The sequence below is a fragment of the Pseudorasbora parva genome, chromosome 19, assembly GCF_024679245.1.
Source record: "Pseudorasbora parva isolate DD20220531a chromosome 19, ASM2467924v1, whole genome shotgun sequence".
NCBI classification, from domain to species: domain Eukaryota; kingdom Metazoa; phylum Chordata; class Actinopteri; order Cypriniformes; family Gobionidae; genus Pseudorasbora; species Pseudorasbora parva.
The window spans coordinates 7,606,918-7,629,073 of record NC_090190.1 but is presented as its reverse complement, the minus strand read 5'-3'; the positions used below and the strand labels follow the sequence as shown (position 1 = coordinate 7,629,073).

At 38.4% G+C, this 22,156-nt stretch overlaps 1 protein-coding gene across 4 annotated transcripts in view; it reads right to left on the bottom strand.

Annotated features, from left to right (window-relative positions):
• Positions 1-22,156, bottom strand: part of adgrb2 (adhesion G protein-coupled receptor B2) — a 394,976-nt gene that overhangs the window by 103,096 nt on the left and 269,724 nt on the right. For all 4 annotated transcript variants that reach the window (XM_067426444.1, XM_067426445.1, XM_067426446.1 and 1 more), the window contains one exon: positions 179-308. In XM_067426444.1, the coding sequence (XP_067282545.1) occupies positions 179-308 (130 nt within the window). The remainder of the gene's footprint in view (positions 1-178; positions 309-22,156) is intronic.

Sequence of the window (22,156 nt, the reverse complement as noted above, 5' to 3'; positions counted from 1 at the left end):
AACAGATGGAATAGAGACCTTCTAGAGAGCAACCAAACACATTCTGGATGTATTGCAGCATATGTTCGGGCTACTTAACTGCATGAGACAAACTTCACAGAGGTCTCGGATAGCTAGACCCCGTTCGGATAAGTCTTAGGGGTGAAGTGTGGTGTCAAAAGGTAAAGATAGCACTCACCGGTTCTTTAGCTTTCTGCGCTAACACTGCAAAGGTGGACAGCTTGCTGCACAGACATTTGGTGTGGGAGACTGCCGGCGATGGAAGCGTTTGGCAGCTCTCTGCGTCCCAGTTTTCTTCGCCAGCCTCTCTGTTGATAGGGTATAGTGACAACACACACAAACACACACACACACAGGACAAAAGAGAATGAATTAATTGGGTCATTCCATGAGTAAGAACAGGAGAGGCCGTAGTGGATAGCAGAGTGCCATGAGAACTAGTCGATGACAACTGCACTCCAAATGCCATCAGCCACAATGGCCCTCTAGTCAAACTGTCTTGATTTTAAATAGTCTTTCTGTAAATATCTGCTTGTGATACACTTTCAGTGTCTCATCGCTTACAAAATATCTATCAGAAGCACACAGAAGAACAAAAATTCACCTAGCTTCCCAATCGCTGGTGTTTCTTATACACTCACCTAAAGGATTATTAATAACACCTGTTCAATTTCTCATTAATGCAATTATCCAATAAACCAATATCATGGCAGTTTCTTCAATGCATTTAGGGGTGTGGCCATGGTCAAGACAATCTCCTGAACTCCAAACTGAATGTCAGAATGGGAAAGGGGATTTAAGCAATTTTGAGCGAGGCATGGTTGTTGGTGCCAGACGGGCCGGTCTGAGTATTTCACAATCTGCTCAGTTACTGGGATTTTCACGCACAAACATTTCTAACCACTCGTTACAATCGAGGTATGCAGCAAAGCATTTGTGAAGCCACAACATGCACAACCTTGAGGTGGATGGGACACAACAGCAGAAGACCCCACCGGGTACCCCTCATCTCTACAGCAAGTAGGAAAAAAAAGCTACAATTTGCACAAGCTCAACAAAATTGGACAGTTGGAAACTGGATAAATTTTTCCTGGTCTGATGAGTCTTGATTTCTGTTAAGACATTTAGATGGTAGAGTCAGAATTTGGCGTAAACAGAATGAGAACATGGATCCATCATGCCTTGTTACCACTGTGCAGACTGGTGGTGGTGGTGGTGGTGTAATGGTGTGGGGGATGTTTTCTTAGCACACTTTAGGCCCCTTAGTGCCAATTGGGCATTTTTTAAATGCCACGGCCTACCTGAGCATTAATTCTGACCATGTCCATCCCTTTATGACCACCATGTACCCATCCTCCCGCCTGCACATTGACGTGATTGGTTACATGCTAATTTGTGATGTAAGAAACACCAGCGATTTCAAATTGTGTCTTTAGTTTACTGCAGCTTTAAGGGGAAAATACTCAGTAATGGTGTTGAGAAAAAAAAGCTTTATCCTTAATGCATGATATCCTTCTTTAAAAGAAGTTTTAAAGCTGTTTTGTTGAATTATAATAACATTTTAACTGAGTTTAACTCTAGGCTAGTTTAATTTAACTGTAACTGTCATATGATATTATTTTTGTTTGTTTTGTTTTTTGTAATTTCATGCGCAATGAGCTTAAATAAATAAATAAATAAATAAATAAATAAATAAATACATACATACATACATACATACATACATACATACATACATACATACATACATACATACATACATACATACATACATACATACATACATACATACATACATACATACATACATACATACATACATACATAAAAGCACCTAATATGGAGGGGAGGTCTCTCTTGCTTTTGCCTGTCTATTCAGAAGACAAACCGATGGGCCACTGTCCCTGCATGATGGACCAGTCAGTGGCAAATAAATAAATCAATAAATAAGCATCGGCCCCAAAATGTGTCAGCCCACCAGGAAAATGCCCGGTACGCCAGATTACCAGTCCTGCCCTGCCCCCTAATAACATCATATTGAAGAAATAGATTTGGCAGACAATCCAGTGTATCTGTATTTGCGCTTTAAAGGATTTGTTAGCCTTTAAAATGTAAATTACCCCCATGATTTACTTACCCTCAAGCCATCCAAGGTGTATATGATTTTCATCGTTCTAATGAACACAGTCGAGTTATATTAATACATATCCTGCCGCTTCCAAGCTTTATAATGGCAGTGACAGGGTCCATTGAGTCAGAAGCTCAAAAAAGCCCATCCACCCGTAATAAACCTACTTCATAAAGCTCCGGGGGGTTAATAAATACCTTCTGAAGCGATTTGATGAGGTTTAGTAAGAGAAAATATCCATACTTAAAACTTTAAAATATCTAGCTTCAGCCAGACCACCTTCTGTGTTCAAGTTACGAAAAAAGTGTAACTGGCACGATGTATCACTAGAACATAGCGTAAGCGATTTGAACTGTGAGAGCTGTTCTCGGAACTTAACGTGAACTTGATGATTATGAACTTAAGATTCTCTCACATATGCACATGTGAAATTCATGTTTTTGTCGTTGTTGTTTTTTCATGTGCAGAAATAAGGGGAAATGGAGTGTTTTAAAACAGTTGTTAAACGTAAACTGTAAAGCTTCATGTTGATCCTCAGATTAAACTCACTGCTGAGGCCAGATGGTCGGACTAAAAGGAACATCTAATTATGGATTCAGCAAATAGTGTAAAACAAAAAAAGCGCAACAGAATTAATATGTGTAACATTCTGTTTCCACAACTAAAAATTCAAGTTCACAGCCTGTTCAAGTCAAATAAGTCCAGTTGAATGAGACTGGACATAGCCCATTAAGTGCAGGGTCATTTTTCCAGCAGCAATGTTGGTCATTTCTAATGAATCATTACTACTGTAATGTGGCCTTGAGAGACAATTACTTAAGATACAACATTTCAGAACGTTTCCTATGAGCATCATCAATACAAAGGTACATAAAAAAGACTTTAAAAAAGACTATAGTACATCTGAATAGCCTTATTGGATGAGCTATAAAATAAAAATATTTATATATACTGAATCTGTCTGTGTACAAGTGATAGGAGTAAATGCATGATCTAGTCTAGTACTACAATGACCGTCATGTTTACACATTACATTTTTCAGTCAATAAATAGGAAAACAAAACTAATTTGTGTTTCTTATTTTAAAAAGGTAACTGATATTTTGTTGTAAATTTAAAAGTGATGTGTTGTTTTGCAAAAAGTAATCTGGTTACTTAATTCACATTACTTGTAATCCATTGGTGGTAACAATGTTAAAATTCCATTCCTAGATTGTGCCAAATGCATGTAAAAAATAGAAGAGATTGTGTAATTTTAAAACGCCTTCATTATAAGCCTAGTACTTTTATTTTTAATACAAAAAAAAAAAAAAACAGTCATATTAAATGCATTTCTTGAGTTACGAGCTTATAAGTCTACTCATGCAGCAAAAATAGAGATAAAATCCACCAACAATGTATAATTAAAGAATAAGTAAATTAGGACAAGAATTCCCGAGATAAATTAAACAGGGGCTATATTAATAAAAAGACCTCCCTGTAATTATTCATAACTAAATTCATTAACATTTTACTTTCCCTCAAGGTCAAGGTTGTTAAATCAAACATTTCGGGACAAATTCACTAAACATTTGCGTCAATTTTGTGCATCTTATTTTCTAACCGGCCACTATCCAGTTTCAGTCAAAGCTATTGTTTTCAGCGTCAACATGCCTCCTTTCCATGTAAATTAGGCTTGTTATAGATTGAGGCATATTCACAAATGTCTCTTAATTTCCTTGGCACAATTAACGCTGCACTATTACCGCTTGTAGAAAATTGTTTAAAAGAGTCGTTTGTGTACATTTTCAAGCCATTATGCTACCAGTGATTCATCAAATGATGATCAAATGTTGAAAAGACACGTTATAATCAGCCATTTATCCAGATTCTAGTGTAGAGTGCAGTTGCAGTAGTAGATTCAGGAAAATACAAGTACAGTCACTTGCAAAAACTGACACATTTATTGCAAAAACTGACCAAAAACAGTATAGAGTATATATATACGAACACCTTGGATGAGATGGGGTGAGTAAAACATCAGGAAATCTTCATTTTGAAGTGAACTAATCCTTTAACTGCTGCATTCCAGGTCTTTTGAAGTCATACGATGTCATTATTTAAAGAACAGAGTTGACCTTAATGTTTTAATCACTGGAATGATGATCCCCCTGCTCCATGAGTGCACACGCAAGCTCAGTCATATCTCATTCAAAAGATACGCCCGACCCTTTAGCGTAAGAGCTAATGACATTTTACAATCAAAGCTGATGTAATGACTTTAGCCAGGAAGAGTATTTTAGCCTTTAGTTAAATATACTATTAAAGCTGACGTAACACTTCTTCGGACAACATTTTTTGAATGTGTGCATGATCTGCGATGGATGGAGACGCTGATCGCTTTTGGGGATTTTCTTTACACAAATCAGTCGTTTGGCCTAAGATTACTTAGCCTAGAAATCTAGACGCACCCTAGCGGCAGCAAAGTTTCATATAGAAACTCTCAATACACTTCTGAACTAGAAAAAAACAATCTCTGGTTAGGCCAATCACATCGTGTATAGAGTTGGTGGGCGGGAAATCGTCTTTGGCCGCAACTCTGGAAGACTTGGAGTTAAGCTTTTCTTTGAGAAAAGAACAAAGAACGGCACTGAAGTCTTTCTTAAAAAGGCAAGATGAGTTCGGAGTTTTGCTGACCGGATACGGCGAAAGTTTAATTATCAACTAGCTCTGCTTCACATTGCTCTGGTTGGTGTAGCGCTATCCTATCACGTGCAGAGGGAGTTTGAAAGACAACCGTTTATCCCGTCCCTCGGATTGAGCTGTCAATGGTGAGTTTCCAGACCAAACATCTTGATGTGGGTCTGGCTTGTCAGGCTAATGAATACTTGGAACATTTGTACCTTTTGAATAAATAGCATGCAGTCATTTCTGTCTGTTATATTCTGTATGTTATACCATATAATAACCAAATGGGTAGGTTTAGAGATGGGGTTGAGTTCTGTGTTCAAATGTGTCTAAATAGTGTAATTAAAAATAAAAAATAAAATAAAATAAAAGTAAATAAAATTATGCTGGCTGATGAAATTGGGAATCACACTCTTGCATGTCATGATGGCAAAATCATAACCCAATACATAATTGTATCATGAAAATAACATGCCCAATGTGTTTTTGTGTATGACGGCAAAGGATTCTCATAAAAAGGAGTACCTTCTGCATTGAAAATAACGCTAAAGGGGTAATCTGTGTGCTAAAAGGGATGCCGAGGGGTTCTGACCAAATATCAATATGTGACGAGTTAGGTGTGAGAACATGTTGCTCCAGGAAATCCTGCAGAAGTCAACTAATCAGATGACGAAACTTCAGAAGTAGTGTTGTCAAAAGTACCGAATTCGTTACCAAGTCGGTACTGACATTTTCAAAATGTGACGATACCAGCATTTTGAGCTTTGGTGAACAGATTCTTAACTTTCCTTTGAGCTTTTCGATATATAAAAGGTCATGGTAATATAAGCATATCCCCTAAGTATATGACGGCATTATAATGCCATTAATAACCGAGCGCACAACTGATGCTCGCGCGCACAGTAAATCACTTCAACGAGAGAATAACAGATCTACAGGCGAGGAAACGGGAGCCCGCAAGCTCATTTCGAACTCGCACGCGCGCATGCCATCTCCTCTGCGCGCAAATCAAGCCCTCGCGTGCTTGGACACGACTCGCTGCACGCGCATCAACATTCCCCATACTCGAGGTCGACCTTCTATTTTGCTCGCGCAAAAGCGTATTATTTTTGGCAGTCGTGGAGCGGGACTTTACTTATGGCCTTAAACTATGGCCTTTACTATGACTGGCCTTAAAACCGTTGATCATTTTAGCCAATCACAGATATATACTGTATATGTTGACCGTTTGAACATGATGGCCAATCAGAGGAAGAATTTGTTCAACCGTGCTCAAAATGCCGGTCAATTTTTTTTTTTTTATGTCAGTACTGACCTTTGATAACACTATCCGGAGGTGTTTCCAATTGTGTGCGCTTTTTGCATCAGGCGTTCCATGACTTCATATTTCACAACGTAGAACTCAGAACTGCATTATGGGAATTGCATTGTGCAAATTTGATTGGGCTTAGGGTAATCAATGCTAAAAGGATGCTAGATGTGTGAGCAATTAATTCCTAGTGAAAGTAGTGAAACAAAAGCGCTCAGAATAAAACGTCTCAGAAGCAATGCAACACATCTCTCTCTCTCCCTCTCTCTCTCCCTCTCTCTCTCTCTCTCTCTCTCTCTCTCTCTCTCTCTCTCTCTCTCTCTCATATACACATGCAACATTCATGTCTTCAACAAATGCTCCCACAACAAGTGCTCAATAAATAAAACCCCAACCAATGCAATGTAAGTGCAATCTTTCTCTAGACTTGATCTGCAGATTGACACTTCAGAGGCAGCTGATCTGAGGCGACTCCTAGTCAAAGTCTCCGACGCAAACAGAAACAAAGACGAGTCGACAGATGCATGAATGGGATTCTGGGTATTTTTGGTTAGGCTAGGTTCAAGCATACAGCATCAATTGCAAACCTCCAGGGGATATTAAATCAACAGCAAGTAAGCAGGGGCAGGTGAGATAAGAGATAGAGGGGATAGTGAAACATCATCTAAAACATTGTTTGGCAGGAGAGACAGTACTTTGCTTAGATCAGAAAACATCCAATTACTGAGCTCTCGGAATGAGACAAGTGCACTGTCCAGACAACATCATTTACAGTCCTTTGGGACATTATCTATTTTTAAAAATTGCTAAAAAAAGATGTTGTGTTTGGGATAGTGGGCACATGTAGTGGTTATGTGCTGGTGCACTGGGTTCGATCAATATAGTTTTTTTTTTTTTTTTTTTTTTTTATGGACAATATAAAACCGATATATATATATACAGTCCCCGACAAAAGTCTTGTCGCTTGTGTACAAATTGACCTAAAGTGCCGCTGAAATATATTTCTAATCAAGATATTTTTACAAGAAATGGCTCATTTTAATCCCACCAGCTTTTGTGATAATGTTTCAGTGAAAAACTAAACTTTCAAAAAGTATTCTAATATTCACAGCTTGGTAAAACCCATTGAGTCAATTTTTGCAAAGACATAAGTGTTGTCACCTTGTCATATGAGCTTCACCTGTGACTAATAATGGATCAATTAGGTCTCAAGTGTGTATAAAAAGAACCCCAGTACGCTAGACCTTCACATCAACTGCAACTAGACCTCTGCAAACATGCCTAAGATTCGCCCTGAGACTAAAGTTTTGATTATCAAGAGGCTGAAGAGCAGATCCACTGCTGATGTGGCAGACACCTTCAATGTGTCTCAGCTTCAAGCACAGAGGATAAAAAAAAGATTTGAAGAGACTGGAGACGTTTTTGACAAGCCCAGGTCAGGCAGACCCCACAAGACAACTGCTCTAGAGACCTGGTCACCTGAAGTCCCTGTGTCAACCAGAACAGTTTGTCGGATTCTGTCTCGAAATGGCCCCCATGGTCGAATCAGTGCCCAGAAGCCAGCACTAAACACAAGACAATTGAAAAACCGTGTGACATTTGCCAAGGCCCACAGCCTGCTAAAAGGATGGACGCTGGAAAAGTGGCAGAAGGTGGATTTTTCAGATGAATCTTCTGTTGAATTACACCACAGTCGCCGCAAATATTGCAGGAGACCTACTGGAGCCAGAATGGATCCGAGATTCACCCAGAAAACAGTGAAGTTTGGTGGCGGAAAAATCATGGTCTGGGGTTACATCCAGTACGGGGGTGTGCGAGAGATCTGCAGGGTGGAAGGCAACATCAATAGTCTAAAATGCCAAGAAATCTTAGCTACCTCTTATTCCCAACCATAAAAGAGGCCAAATTCTGCAGCAGGACGGTGCTCCATCGCATACTTCCTTCTCCACATCAAGGCGAAGAAGATCAAGATGCTCCAGGATTGGCCAGCCCAGTCACCAGACATGAACATCATTGAGCATATGTGGGGTAGGATGAAAGAGGACGCATGGAAGACGAAACCAAAGAATATTGATGAACTCTGGGAGGCATGCAAGACTGCTTTCTTAGCTATTCCTGATGACTTCATCAATAAATTGTATGAATCCTTTCCAAACCGCATGGATGCAGTCCTTCAAGCTCATGGAAGTCATACAAGATATTAAATTTGGATCTCACAGCACCAGAACTTAATTTGCTGACATATTTTTGTATGATTTGTATGAAATTTGACCTTTCTGTCTTGATTAAATGATAAATATTTTTTCTGTGAAAATTATTTATTTCAGTGCATTAAACATCATTTCGGAGGGTTTTAGCTTTTCATATGAGCTATTTCTAACACCAATTAATTAATTAATTTAATTAATATCAGGTATTTCTACAAAATAGATAAGCGACAAGACTTTTGTCAGGGACTGTATATATATATATATATATATATATATATATATATATATATATATATATATATATATATATATATATATATATATATATATATATATATATATATAGCATTTATTTAAAGCACATTATTTAATTTAAACATAGTACATGCATAACAATTGCTGACATGACAGTACAATACACAATATGTAAAATAAACATTTATACTTTCATACTGTCATAAAATCCAGTTTTCAACACATTAGACAAACAGTAAAACACGCCTAAACACGCCAGCCAATACTAGTAAATAAAAAAAAACTGCCAAATATTCGCCATGGTAACATTTTGGTATACCACTATTAGCTTACGCTAACAACATTTCTAGTTACTTTAGCTCGGATGATACTAGATCAAGTCAATAGTAATGGCATGTATACCAGTAAACCATGTCATGGTTTCATTTTCCAGGGAGTGAATGAACTAATCAAATATATACCTTAAATTCAAAGGGTAAGACTTGATTGTGTTAAATAAAGTTTAATTTTCAATTGTGTTGGAATTATTAGAACAATTTAAATTATTGTAAGTTACCCTTGTGGAGAAGAGTGGAGCATTTGCTTAGGCTGTGGACTAATATAACTAATGTCATAATGGCTTTGCTGAAGGAGCTTTTAATGCTTAGCATCTAAGATGCTAATGTGTGCTATTCCTAGCTAGAAGTTTGTCAACTAGCTGGTGCAGTATTATAATTCAGTTGTATAACATTAAAGTATATGAAATTGAATGTCTGAATCATGACAGGGAGTCATATAAAATTCACAACTGCATTATTGAGTCACTTAAAATGTTTGCATTCCATGATGTTAAAGTTAGATGATTTGTTAGAATTGATTTATGTGGGACCGATGTACACAATTAAAATAATATAAATCCAAAACACTTTTTTTCAGTGAATGCACACCAAAAAGATCATGCCAGCACCACACCAAATTTCAGTCAGGCTTATTCCAGAAAAAACAACAAGTCCAACACATTTTCCATAACCTCTTTAGCCAGAATGCTAAACAAACTCTCTGAACCTTTTCATTTCCTACATTTTGAGGTTTTTCTCTCATGCAGTCATCAATAGCTAAGCATACTTTTAACTGTTGCTCTGTCATATACAAAAGCAAATATGCATGCTAAAAGCAAGGGCAAGCAGGCCAACATATGGAGAATGAACTGCCACAGCATTCATTTTTCACCCTTTGGTATGTGAGTGCGGCTCCATTATTTAATTAGCGCATGCTGTGATGGGTTTAATGAACCAGCAGCACGCTCCCTTCCCCATCAATGGCCCAGCCCGTGATTGTGTTTAGGTCTCTGATTAAATGACCAGATCTGCCATGACAGTAGTCTGGGGGGGGGATCAGATTAGAGAACAGACCAAATTGACTTTGTCCCCTTTTGTTTTTAATATCCACTACAAGATGAGCTCCCTCAAACCACACGATGAGAACACAAGATAAACGTCGGCAATGGAGATCAAGCTGGGGTGGATTAAAGGAGTCATTGTCTTGACAAAGGGTGATACTTAAGTTGGACTCGCGTCTACCATGAAGGCTGAAAATACACCTTAAACCAACAAATTCAATATGGGTTCTGACAGATAATCCATGTGAGGAACAGTTTTATTTCGGGAAGGCAATTAATTCTAATCTGGTTATAGGCACCTGTGTTATGAGCTAAATATGGCCTGTATGATTACAGTGAAAAGGTTTCTCCTGAGAAGAATTATGGGAGTGAATGTAGAGAATAAAATGGTAAAAACAGGTGTGTGTGTGTGTGTGTGTGTGTGTGTGTGTGTGTGTGTGTGTGTGTGTGTGTGTGTGTGTGTGTGTGTGTGTGTGTGTGTGTGTGTGTGTGTGTGTGTGTGTGTGTGTGTGTGTTTGAAATTAGCTCCAAAATTAATTAGCTCCAAAAAAGTATAAAGTAGAGGAAAGATGACAAGCAGAATCAATCTGACGTGTCCTTTTCAATATACAACAGACTTTTCAAGAATTTTCTGGAACTTTTTAGCTAATGGCTTACGTGAACCTTCAGGGAAGGTCAAGGTCAATTCTGGGTTAAGACTGAGAAACCAAAATGTAACAAACTTACATAACACACACAAACGCACAGACATTTTTTTTTTTGTGTGTGAAATGTAGGGACATTCCATAGGCGTAATGTTTATAGTCTACAAACCGTATGTTCTATCCTCCTGCACTGCCCCTACCCCTATAAACCTACCCAGCACAGGAAACATTCTGCCTTGACGGAAATAAGTGCTGTATATACAGTATATACTGTAAAACATCTACACTGTAAAAAATGATAAGTTCAATAAGTTATGACAACATGAGTTTTTACATTGTTTTAACTCTTTAAAATAAGTTAAGAAATGTTAAACTTGTTTTTTAAAAGTTATAAAAAATGCAATTCATTTTTGAAAAGTCAGTTTAACAAAATCTAAGTTGAAATAACTTAAACATCCAAGTCGATAGTACAAAAAAAAAAATCAGGCTGTGACTTTTTACACACACAAACATTTAATGTTTTATGGGAACTTTCCATAGACATGATTTGTATACATGATTATATATATAATTTTGACATAATTTAATTCTGTTCAATCCACCTAGTATATTTAAAACTAAAGTTTACTTAATTAATTTGTGTTAACTAAGAAAAACTAAGTCTTAAGTAAATTCAACAAGACATTTTAACACTAAATCTACCGTTTTACATTTGTACATTTTCAAAAAAAATAAATAAATAAATAAAAATAATTTATGATTTATAAGTGTAAATTGTATGATTTTATGTTTTCCTCATGGGTCCCAAAAAATTACCCCACACAGACAAAGGTTTCAGATATTGCCATCGTTGTGGAGACATTTTTTTCCTCATAATTTAGGGTTAACCTGGACCACACACACACACACACACGTTTCTTTTTGTGAAATGTGGGGACATTCCATAGGCATAATGGTTGTTATACTGTACAAACTGTATTTTTTTATCTGCTGCCCCTGCCACTAAACTTACCCATCACAGAAAACAATCTGCATTTCCAAAAAAACCTAATTCATCCAAAAAAAAAAAAAAAAAAAAAAAAAAAAAAACTAATTATGTATAATTTTTGAAAAGTGGGGACACGGGTAATGTCTTCATATTTCACCCTCTTCTTGTAATATCTGTGTAATATGTCATTATAAACATTTGTCACCTGATATTTCACAAACACACACACACACACACCGTATTTTCTATCCCCTTACGCTGCCTCCACCCCTAAACCTACCCATCACAGGAAACATTCTGCATTTTTACTTTCTCAAAAACAAAAAAAAACAACATCATTTAGTATGTTTTTAAGGCCATTTGAATTATGAGGACATTTGAAATGTCCTCATAAACCACATTTATAGTGTAATTCCAGTGTAATACCCATGTAGTTATACAAATTTGTGTCCTCATAAACCACATAAACAGGCTCACACACACACACACACACACACACACACACACACACACACACACACACACACACACACACACACACACACACACACACACACACACACACACACACACACTAGAATAACTTGTTCACATAAATGGCTATATTTAGATTGATTATACTTAATTCATTTATACTGTGATTAATAAAAGTATTTCAGAGCCACTGAAACACCCAGGGATCAAGTAGTAGTATCATTTCTGAACTATTCAGTTTTTGAATGAATCATTTGAGTTAATTAATTAATTAATAACTCACTCATAAAGACAGCGGCCACGTCCAGAATCACATACTCTGAGTAGGTACTTACTTTGTGACAACTAAAAAAGTATGTATGAGTAAAAAAAAGTAAAATAATATGAATGCATCTCATACTGCATGTAAAAACAAAATTTGTCCATGGTATTTTAGGAGAAATACCTGAGACAACATTGAAATTGCAAAACTAAAGCTATCTCTCAGAGCAAGTTTTTTAAATTTATTTTTTAATTAGATTTTTTATGAGGCTTCAGATCTGAACAATAATGGAAATAAACAAAACTGAAGCATTTATAGTATTTTCACAATATAAAGCATCAAGTCCTTGTCCTCAGAAGCACAACCTTCCACTTCGGAGGACAATGCTTCTGATTGTTCATTGCTATGCTTAAAAAATGTCCTTTGTCATATGACATGGAAAGTGCTTGTCATTTGGCCTCTCACCTATGCTTTCCTGACGATAATGGTTAAGCTTCTTTAGAGAGATTAGCTTTCCTCCTGGTGTACCAATGGGAATGATTCCAGCCAGGTTAACAATGCGTGTAACTAGCGGGCCTGCACAACTGGTGTCACAGCTTCAAGAAACAACCTCCAAGAGAACATTTTCATAATCGATGATTTTGAATCACGTTAAGGTGTTAAAAAGACATTTCTCCTTCATACTCGGATCAAATAACCCAGCAAATTGATAGAAAATGAATGAGGAAGAAACTTCAGAACAATCAACTAGCAATTCTGTGCATACAAAACTATAGAAAATGTAATGAATTATTATTATTATTATAGAAACCACAGTGGATTGAAGCTGGTGTCCTTTTATGTCTCATGTTTTATGTGAAATCTTGAAAATCAGATTTTAATTATCTGACAAAGGCAAATATTCCTTATATCCGCACGAATGCATCAATACCAATTCTCACAGGGGGAACTTATCTGGGGGAAATGTGTTTTACATGATTAAAAACAACCAAAATGAGGGATGATCTTTTGATTTTTCTGACTCTCTCTCTCCTACAAAAGCTTTGACATACAAACTATAACTTCTATCTCCTGCATGATCATATCTCTAGACTAGATTTTAACCGTTTGTCATTGGAAAAAAGAAACACAAACAAACATGATATATGTATGTACTCACCACGGCGGTGTAGTCTAATTCCACACAGATGCTATATGTAAGCAGACAGACGATTGCTGAGACTCAATCTGCTTGTGCTTCGATTGACACACTAACATTGTCCCCTGCCCTGGAAGCCACACCCCCAACAAACACACACACACACACTCGACTTAAAGCACGGGAGGAGGTTATTTCCGCATCAGGTGTTGCGATTAATTCTAAATATAGAACTCTGAATCTTTAGTGGCTCATTTTAATGACACACAAACATAATTACCCACTGAAGAGCAATGCAGAAAGCTCACCCAACGTGTGTGTGATGACATGAGCAGGAAGTAGGCAGAAGATTACGACGGGAGGAACAAATATAAAGAGAGAGAGTGCCCCGGTGTAGAGATGTAGGTCTCGCTGCGGTAAGACAGATAATGGCGCATGAAGCAGCTCTCGCGGCGAGATTGATTCCACATTATCCCAGTTCAGCTCATTTTAACCATAAGATGCTTATGGCTTACTGTCTGACTTTATTACAGGAACAGGGGAGGGGTGTAAACAGGGGTCGCACAGGTTGCGATATCACAGCGAGGAGGGAAGATCCGCATCCGCCCTGATATTTCACAAAGATAAAATTCTCTGAAAGCCAAATGGCTCCAGGAATCACTGTTATGTTGCTGTGATTATTTTTTTCTTGTGGTGTCATAAAACAGAAGCTGTTCCAGCAGCTGATCTACAGTCCATTGAGTGAGAGAAAGTCTGAGTCACAGCCTCGTTAGAAAGAGAGCTCCATGCTTATTTTCAGATAATGAGGGGGTGCACGGAGAGTTCAGGAGTCTGTAACCCAGACTGAATCGCATGCCTAAAACATCCCACAATACTATCATCCTGCAGTAAACATATAAAGTGGCTTCATTTGGACCTGAAACAGATCTGTAATACAGTTGTTGTAACGGGTTCACTGCGAAGAAAGCAAAAATCTGAATTCTGTGAATCTGTTTGCAAGTCACAATATCCAAAAGGAGAAAGGAATCGGAATGTGTAATTGTGTATCAGTATTTTGGATCTGTGCATTAATCAAGAGGCGGACAGTAGTGGAGTATTTTTACTTTCTACTCAAGTACATTTTTAAGGATATACTTTGTCACTGTTTTCTTCAGCAAAATTTTACTTGACTGCATTCCAAAGCATAACATATAGGGCCCTATCTTGCACCCAGTGCAATTGCCTTTGTACACCGACGCATGTGTCATTCCTATTTTGCACCCGCGCAAAGCGCGCTTTTCCCTCCACAGAAGCACGTCGCTAAACTAGTGAATGAACTTGCGCTCCCTGGGCAGTTCAGCGCAAAAAAAGAGGCGTGTTCCGCCGCAAACAATCCCTGGTGCGATTTTGCTGTTCCATTAAACAATTGCGCCACTAACCAGAAAAAAACTAAAGTCAGTGGCGCATTGCGCGTTGTTCATTATGCTATTTTAAGGGCGCATGCTTGACCATAATGTATAGCGTGCACAACGCGCATACACTTTGCTCATGTAATCTACGCAGATGCAACAGTTATTTTTGCAAATCATAAATTGTTACACTAAAAAAATATTAACACATGAGATGACGGAAATCATTGTGGTGTGCCACGAAGATGTGGAAAAATAGGCAAATTATTCAGGCTAATTGTAGTAATTAAGGATCAGACCTGTTTGCCCAATAGTGGCCACACATATATATAAGAGGACATCTGACAAATTGGTTTGTCCGTCAAGAACCAGAAAAAAAAAAAAAAAAAAAACACTGAAAAACAGAAAAAAACTGTTTAACCGACGCCTGTTTAACCGAAACAATTTTGGGTGGGTTTCTCCCATCCCCATACAACACAACTTTTGTCTTTCAATGCTCTTACAAGAGCATCATTCTCCTCGGCTGTGAATCACTCATGGCGTGCGCCTGGTAAATACGCCATAATAACAGCCATAATAACAGCAATCCATAATGGAACTTGCGCTTTTTAAAGGGAATGTTGGATGACGCTCTGATTGATTTATTCACGTTATGCCCAAACCACACCTATGAATAATGAAGCTACTTCAGACCAACCCATTTTAGATTTGCGCCGGGCGCAAGAGCCATTTATCCCGCCGGGAAAATAGCAACAACGCCGATAATAGTAATGTAATGAGTAAAAGTAATGAGTAAAATTATACAGTACTACATTTTTAATGCAATTGAGTATTAAATTATATTCAATATGACATGTATTGCTGTAAAAAGTACAATATTATTTTTTTTGGAATGTTGTGAAGTAAAAGTTTTCCAAAGAAGAACACTGATAAAGTACACATATTTGAAAAACAAAATTACTTGGAAATACTATCCTCCTCTGATTAGCTCTTAAATGACAGCAGTAAATAGGCTACCTGCTAGACGAGCATTTATTTATTTTTATTTTTTAATGACCAATGATTTTGCTAGATAAGACGCTTCCTCGGCTGGGATCGTGTAGAGCTCTTTGAAGCTCCTCAAAAAAATAAAAAAAATAAAAAAATAATTCAACTGAAGAAAGAAAGACATGAACACCTTGGATGACAGATAGTAAGTTACCAGAAAAATGTAATTCTGAAGTGAACTAATCTTTTAACAATCAGGTATTCAATATTCAAAAGCTTTCTTACCAAAGCAACATGCAGAAACCATTAGAATATAACTTCATTTCATTTCATTTGAAACATTCATTTAAAGCCAGACTGAATCTTGACGGTTACAAATTGTGGATTCTGGTATTGTAATCTTGAGGTGGTTTTGCATTTGTACAAAACTGACATTGCATTTTAATGATCAATGAAATGTAATTCGTTAATAAACAGCATGCCTTTTTCATTTTTTTTTTTTTTTTTCATTATGATGACAATTTTATTTGAACTGTCATTTTAATTTCATTTTAACCTTTTACTTTAGGCAGTAAGTTCCTCCACACCAAACTCACTCATCCATGTCTTGATGGACCTTTCCTTGTGCACTGGTGTGCAGTCATGTTGGAACAGGAAGATGCCATTTGGTCTAAAATGTCTTGGTATGCTGAAGTACATATTAGTAACCACCAAACCCACACTCGTCCATTGGATTGCAAGACAGAGAATTGTGATTTGTCACTCCAGAGAACACATCTCCACTGCTCTAGAGTCCAGTGGTTTTCAAACCAGTCATGTAGCTCGTTAGTAGAGACTGCAAGAATAGAATTGTGTCTGTCTGAAAAGAGATACATACAAAATGTGCAGAGTTGGGGTAAAAACCACTGCTCGAGAGTACAGTGGTGGCATGCTTTACACCACTGCTTTCGACGTGTTGCATTGCACTTGGTGATGTAAGGCTTGGATGCAGCTGCTAGGTCATGGAGACCCATTCCATGAAGCTCTCTACACACTGTTCTTGAGCTCTGAAGGCGACACAAAGTTTGGAGGTCTATAGCTATTGACTCTGCAGAAAGTTGCCGTCTTCTGCGCACTGTGCGCCTCAGAATGCGCTGACCCCGATCTGTGATTTTACGCAGCCTATCACTTCATGGCTGAGTTGCTTTTGTTCCTAAGCGCTTCCACTTTGTTATAATACCACTAACAGTTGGCTATGGAAAATGTGAAAGTGAGGAAATGTTGGTCAGTCAGTGCCAGCATTTCTTATAATTTTCTTATAATTATAAACATTTTATATATAATCTTTTTTTTTTCTCAGTAAAAGTTACAGTACTTATCAGTGCTACTTTATTTTCCATTCCTGAAGTAAACTATTCACTGATTCACTGTTTTACACTTCCGCCTTGAACTTGACTAGAATGCGATGTGTCTGGTGTGTGGAATGTAGGTCTAAAGTTTACGAGTAGGTTTACGTTAGCTAACATTAGAGTTTTTGCTGCATTAACAAACTGTTTTTGATGATCTAAACAAAGGATCCACTAAATTCTGTCAAATGTAAGTAAAAAAGCACCCTTCCTCTGTGTGGCTAGTGTGGCTGCATGCTTACGCACAGTAGTGGGCTGTGGTGGCCTTAGGGTGATGGATGGCAGTGGTGCGGATTAGGAGCCGGATTAAAACATCCATCCTATACCTACTCAGGAAAAGGTTTGTTGGGATCAACATCCTGTTATTTACCCTGTCACTCCACTCCCTCTGGCATGAGCCCTGCACCAAAGAGCAGCATGGGATTCTAGGTCAGTGAGAAAGAGAGAGAGAGCTGCTCGCGGCAAGGTCGAACTCCCAGCCTCAGCCTCCACAATCTGGAATAAACGGAATGCCTAATGCGTAATGAGTGTGCAAGTTACCATACATGGTTGCTAAAGCCAGTAGCAAATTATGGGGTTCAGTAGCTGTACATGTGTTAATACTCTGTTGGTCCAACAAGGAAAAAAAGAAAGAAAACAAACTTGTAAATTTGATCCTGATGTTTGTAAAAAGCAGACTAAGTCTGCAGAGGAGATCTCAGGAAACATCGGGAGATGCTGCCTGAAGGTCTGTGCTGCACTGGCACATAAAAAAATAAAAAGATCTTTATGTAAATGGGAACCTGCATGTTCAGCAGCCAGTATCTTATAGTACCAGTCACAAGGAAGTTAAAACGTTATATTTCTTTTAAAAATTAGAATTATAAAAAATGGATGGATGGATGAATGGATGGATGGATGGGTGGGTAGGTGGATATGGGTGGGTGGATATGGGTTGATGGATGGATGGATGGGTGGGTAGGTGGATATGGGTGGGTGGATATGGGTGGATGGATGGATGGGTGGGTGGGTGGGTGGATATGGATGGATGGATGGATGGATGGATGGATGGATGGATGGATGGGTGGGTGGGTTGGTGGATATGGATGGATGGATGGATGGGTGGGTGGGTAGGTGGATATGGGTGGATGGGTGGATGGATGGATGGGTGGATGGGTGGGTGGGTTGGTGGATATGGATGGATGGATGGATGGATGGATGGATGGGTGGGTGGGTAGGTGGGTAGGTGGATATGGGTGGATGGATGGATGGATGGATGGATGGATGGATGGATGGATGGATGGATGGATGGATGGATGGATGGGTGGATGGGTGGGTGGGTTGGTGGATATGGATGGATTGATGGATGGATGGGTGGGTGGGTAGGTGGGTAGGTGGATATGGGTGGATGGGTGGATGGATGGATGGATGGATGGGTGGGTGGATGGATTTTGTTTCATTGTTAGCATGACGGAGACTGTTTGATCCCACTTGGAGCGAGTTGAGTAGGACTGTTTAAATTTTGGACCATGACCTGGATGAGAGCGACATTTAGGGGGTGAGTGTAATGGACGTAGACCATTAAGAACTGTGTGTGTGTAAGGACCAGTGAGAAAACTAGCGGCTGTGGTATTTTACTTCATTGTTACCACGAACACCTCCCATGACAGGGCCCTAGTTCGAATCCCACTCGGAGTGGGTTGAGTAGGACTGGTTGGATTTGGTGCCGTGACCCGGATGGGAGTGCCATTTAGGGGGTGAGTGTAATAAGAGTAAAGTAGGCCAGTCAGAACTGTATGTGTAAACTTCACTACCCTGATCTCAAGAGGCACATTAGCGGCTGTGATCTTTAGCTTCATTGTTAGCACGACTGTCTCCCACGGCAGAGACCCTGGTAAGAATCCCACTCTGAGCGGGTCGAGTAGGACCAGTTACGTTTGGTACCATGACCCAGACGGGAGTGAGGTCTAGGGAGGCGAGAGTAAAGTAGGCCAGTAATAACTGTGTGTGTGTAAACCTAACCTGGCCTCAAGATACGTGCTAGCAAATGACACTAGAGGCTGCTTTCTTTAGCGTCCTTCATAGCTTTCCTGCCTACCACATAAAAGAGCCCAGTCTGAATCCCACTCGGAGCGGGTCAAGTAGGACCGGTTACATTTGGTGCCATGGCCTGCAAGCTGTATGTGTAAACCTCACATCCATGATCTCAAGAAGCGCTCTAGCAACTGATTTTACCGCCCTTGTTAGCACACCTGCCTCCCACATCAAAGACCCTGGTTTGAATCCGGCTTGGAACAGACCGAGTAGGACCGGTTAAATATATAAGCATACAAACCATGGTGTTTTTGAAACATGGATGAATGCAAATCTCTGTGTATGTCTGGCATTATTATGTAATTAACTTATTTATGTACATTCATTAACTCTAGACTTCTTTACAGCATATTTCTGATTAAAACATAGGAAGGGCTTTGGAAGATAGATGATACAGGCATATGGGCATTTAAAACATTGAACTGCAAACACGAAGCCACGGCCAGCATAATGTGCTGCAGTTGCCTAAGCAGAGAGAAACATTTTAAAATAAACACGTGTTGAGGGCCATTGGGTCGGTCGTGACTTTTTCATGCCAACTCTCAGTGTAATCTTTTAATACGACTGCATACTTAACACAGAGACACATACTCACAGAATTCATACAAACACAAAGAGTCAGTGCAGCGGCATGTGCTCACACACTCGGGAGGGGTGTAAAGGGGATGTTCGGGGAGATGAACCTTGCGAAAAGAATGATATTCACCCATGCCGAAACTCAAGCTGCGCTAATGTCATGCGAAGAAGCTTCAGAAGAACAAATAATTACCTCTCCGTCTCTTTATCTGTGGGCTATGACTTCCTCTTTATTACATTTTTCTTGTGTAGAGGCTTTTCCCCCCTATGTTTGGAAGCTTTCCAATTATACTCTAGCACGAGCAAACATCTAATGTTAATTGTGGATGTACAAGTTCTGTAGAATCAGCTAATCTGATCGAGAACGATCTTTCAATTTAATCACTAGTCTACCAGACTATCAGTATACAGTCGAGTCCTCTTTGCAGACTATTGTGGCCAAGTACTGCCCACTTTGACAGGAATGGGTCGTCTACCTGACAAATAAAACAGCCAACCACAATGCGCTTCTTTTATGTGACATTTAAGGGCGGATAAATCCATCTGAAACAGATTATACTATAATAACAGACCTGTGTGCAAGTGGTAACTCATTTAAATAAGGGTACAGCAGTCCACGGATAGCTTTAAAGGGAATGTATAAAGAAATTAGTGGAATATGTGAGAACTGGCAGCATGAATTCTCAGAACAATCCAAAGGTATAAAGTAGCGAATCATTTCATGCTATTAGGGTTTGATGTATAATGAAAGACTAAAGCTTTGAGGGCAGTTACAGATGCATTTGATTGCTTTAGCTTTTAGATTTTGGCAAACCTAAATCCCTGCGTGAAACCACCTTATTGATTTGACCAATTTCAGCACCGTTGACAGAGGCGTGCTGTGCTGCTACCCTGCAAGTCAGGAAAATATCTGTTACTGTATGAAGGGATTTAAAAGACTGGGAATGACGGTTGGAATGTGATTTGGTTTAATGCAACACCTACACAGCAAATTAACTACAATAACACTGAATTATGGTAATATTTCTTTCCTCTTCTACTTGCAAATGAGGAAACAAAAGAGCTAAGGGGAAGATATATATGAGCAATCTATAATGAGCCTCGTTCGGATAAAAAACGAGGTATGATTACTCAGAAAAAAGGTAATAACAGTGGAAAACCTACAGAGCACCTAAAGGACATGATGATGGGAAAAAAATGAGATGAGAGGGACAAAAATATATATTATAATATATAAGTTTTGCATTTCCCGGGGAAGCTTTGCATTCGCTCGCAAAAAAAAAAAAAAAAAAAAAAACCTCAAAAAGGTTAACAGTGCTCTGTAAAAGAAAAAAAAAAATGTTGTTTTTTGTTGGCTTAACTTTAAAAAGTAAGTAACCTAGTTGCCTTAAAATTTTGAGTTTATTGAAATTAAAAAATTGAGTTGATACAATAAAGGAAATTTGTTTAATAAATATAAACTTAAAATATTATTGTATCTGAAACATATTAAAAAAATTGATAAATCATGAAAATAGCACTATTTGGCATGTTTACCTGCGTCATCAGAAATAAAACACACACAATTACCCAATATGCTTACTATATTATTTTAATAATCTTTTAATAAATTCATTTTCAAAAAAATTCATTCTACTAACTCAGCATTTTAATTTCAATGAACTAAAAATTTTAAGGCAACCAGGTAACTTTTTTTCTAAATATTTTTTTACAGTGTGGGATGAGCACAACGTTTCTTTGGGAAACCTTTGCGAGAGAATGCAAAACATTGCAATATTTTTTTTCCCCCTCCCATTTCATATTTTATTTCAATCACCACTTTAAGGGCTCAGTAATGCAAGCTGTCAATACACTACCATGAAAAAATATTGGGTTTGGAAAACATGTACATTCATTTATCCTGCTTCTGCTACACATTTGCGGGAACCACTCTCAGACTCGCTTATCCACCTGCAAAGCTATTGGCGGGTTTAATACAACGGACAGAGAAGGATGGATCGATGCCCGTTGATCACGTCACTTGTGGTCTGATTGGTTGAAGGACTATCCAATTGCGTACGGAGTCATTTGAATTATGCCTGTTTATCATGCCTCTTGTGCAGTAGTAAATACAGAGCAGACTCTCCAGACCAATGTTGAATCTTAAAAGACTGAGCTCGGTCTGGTGATAGCCAAACAAGTTATATTGTGATATATTATTACAATTTAAAATAACTGTTTTCTATTTTAATATACTTAAAATGTTTATTTCAACCCAATGCCGTGAGTTTCTGTTTGTCTGACTAAAAGAGTGTT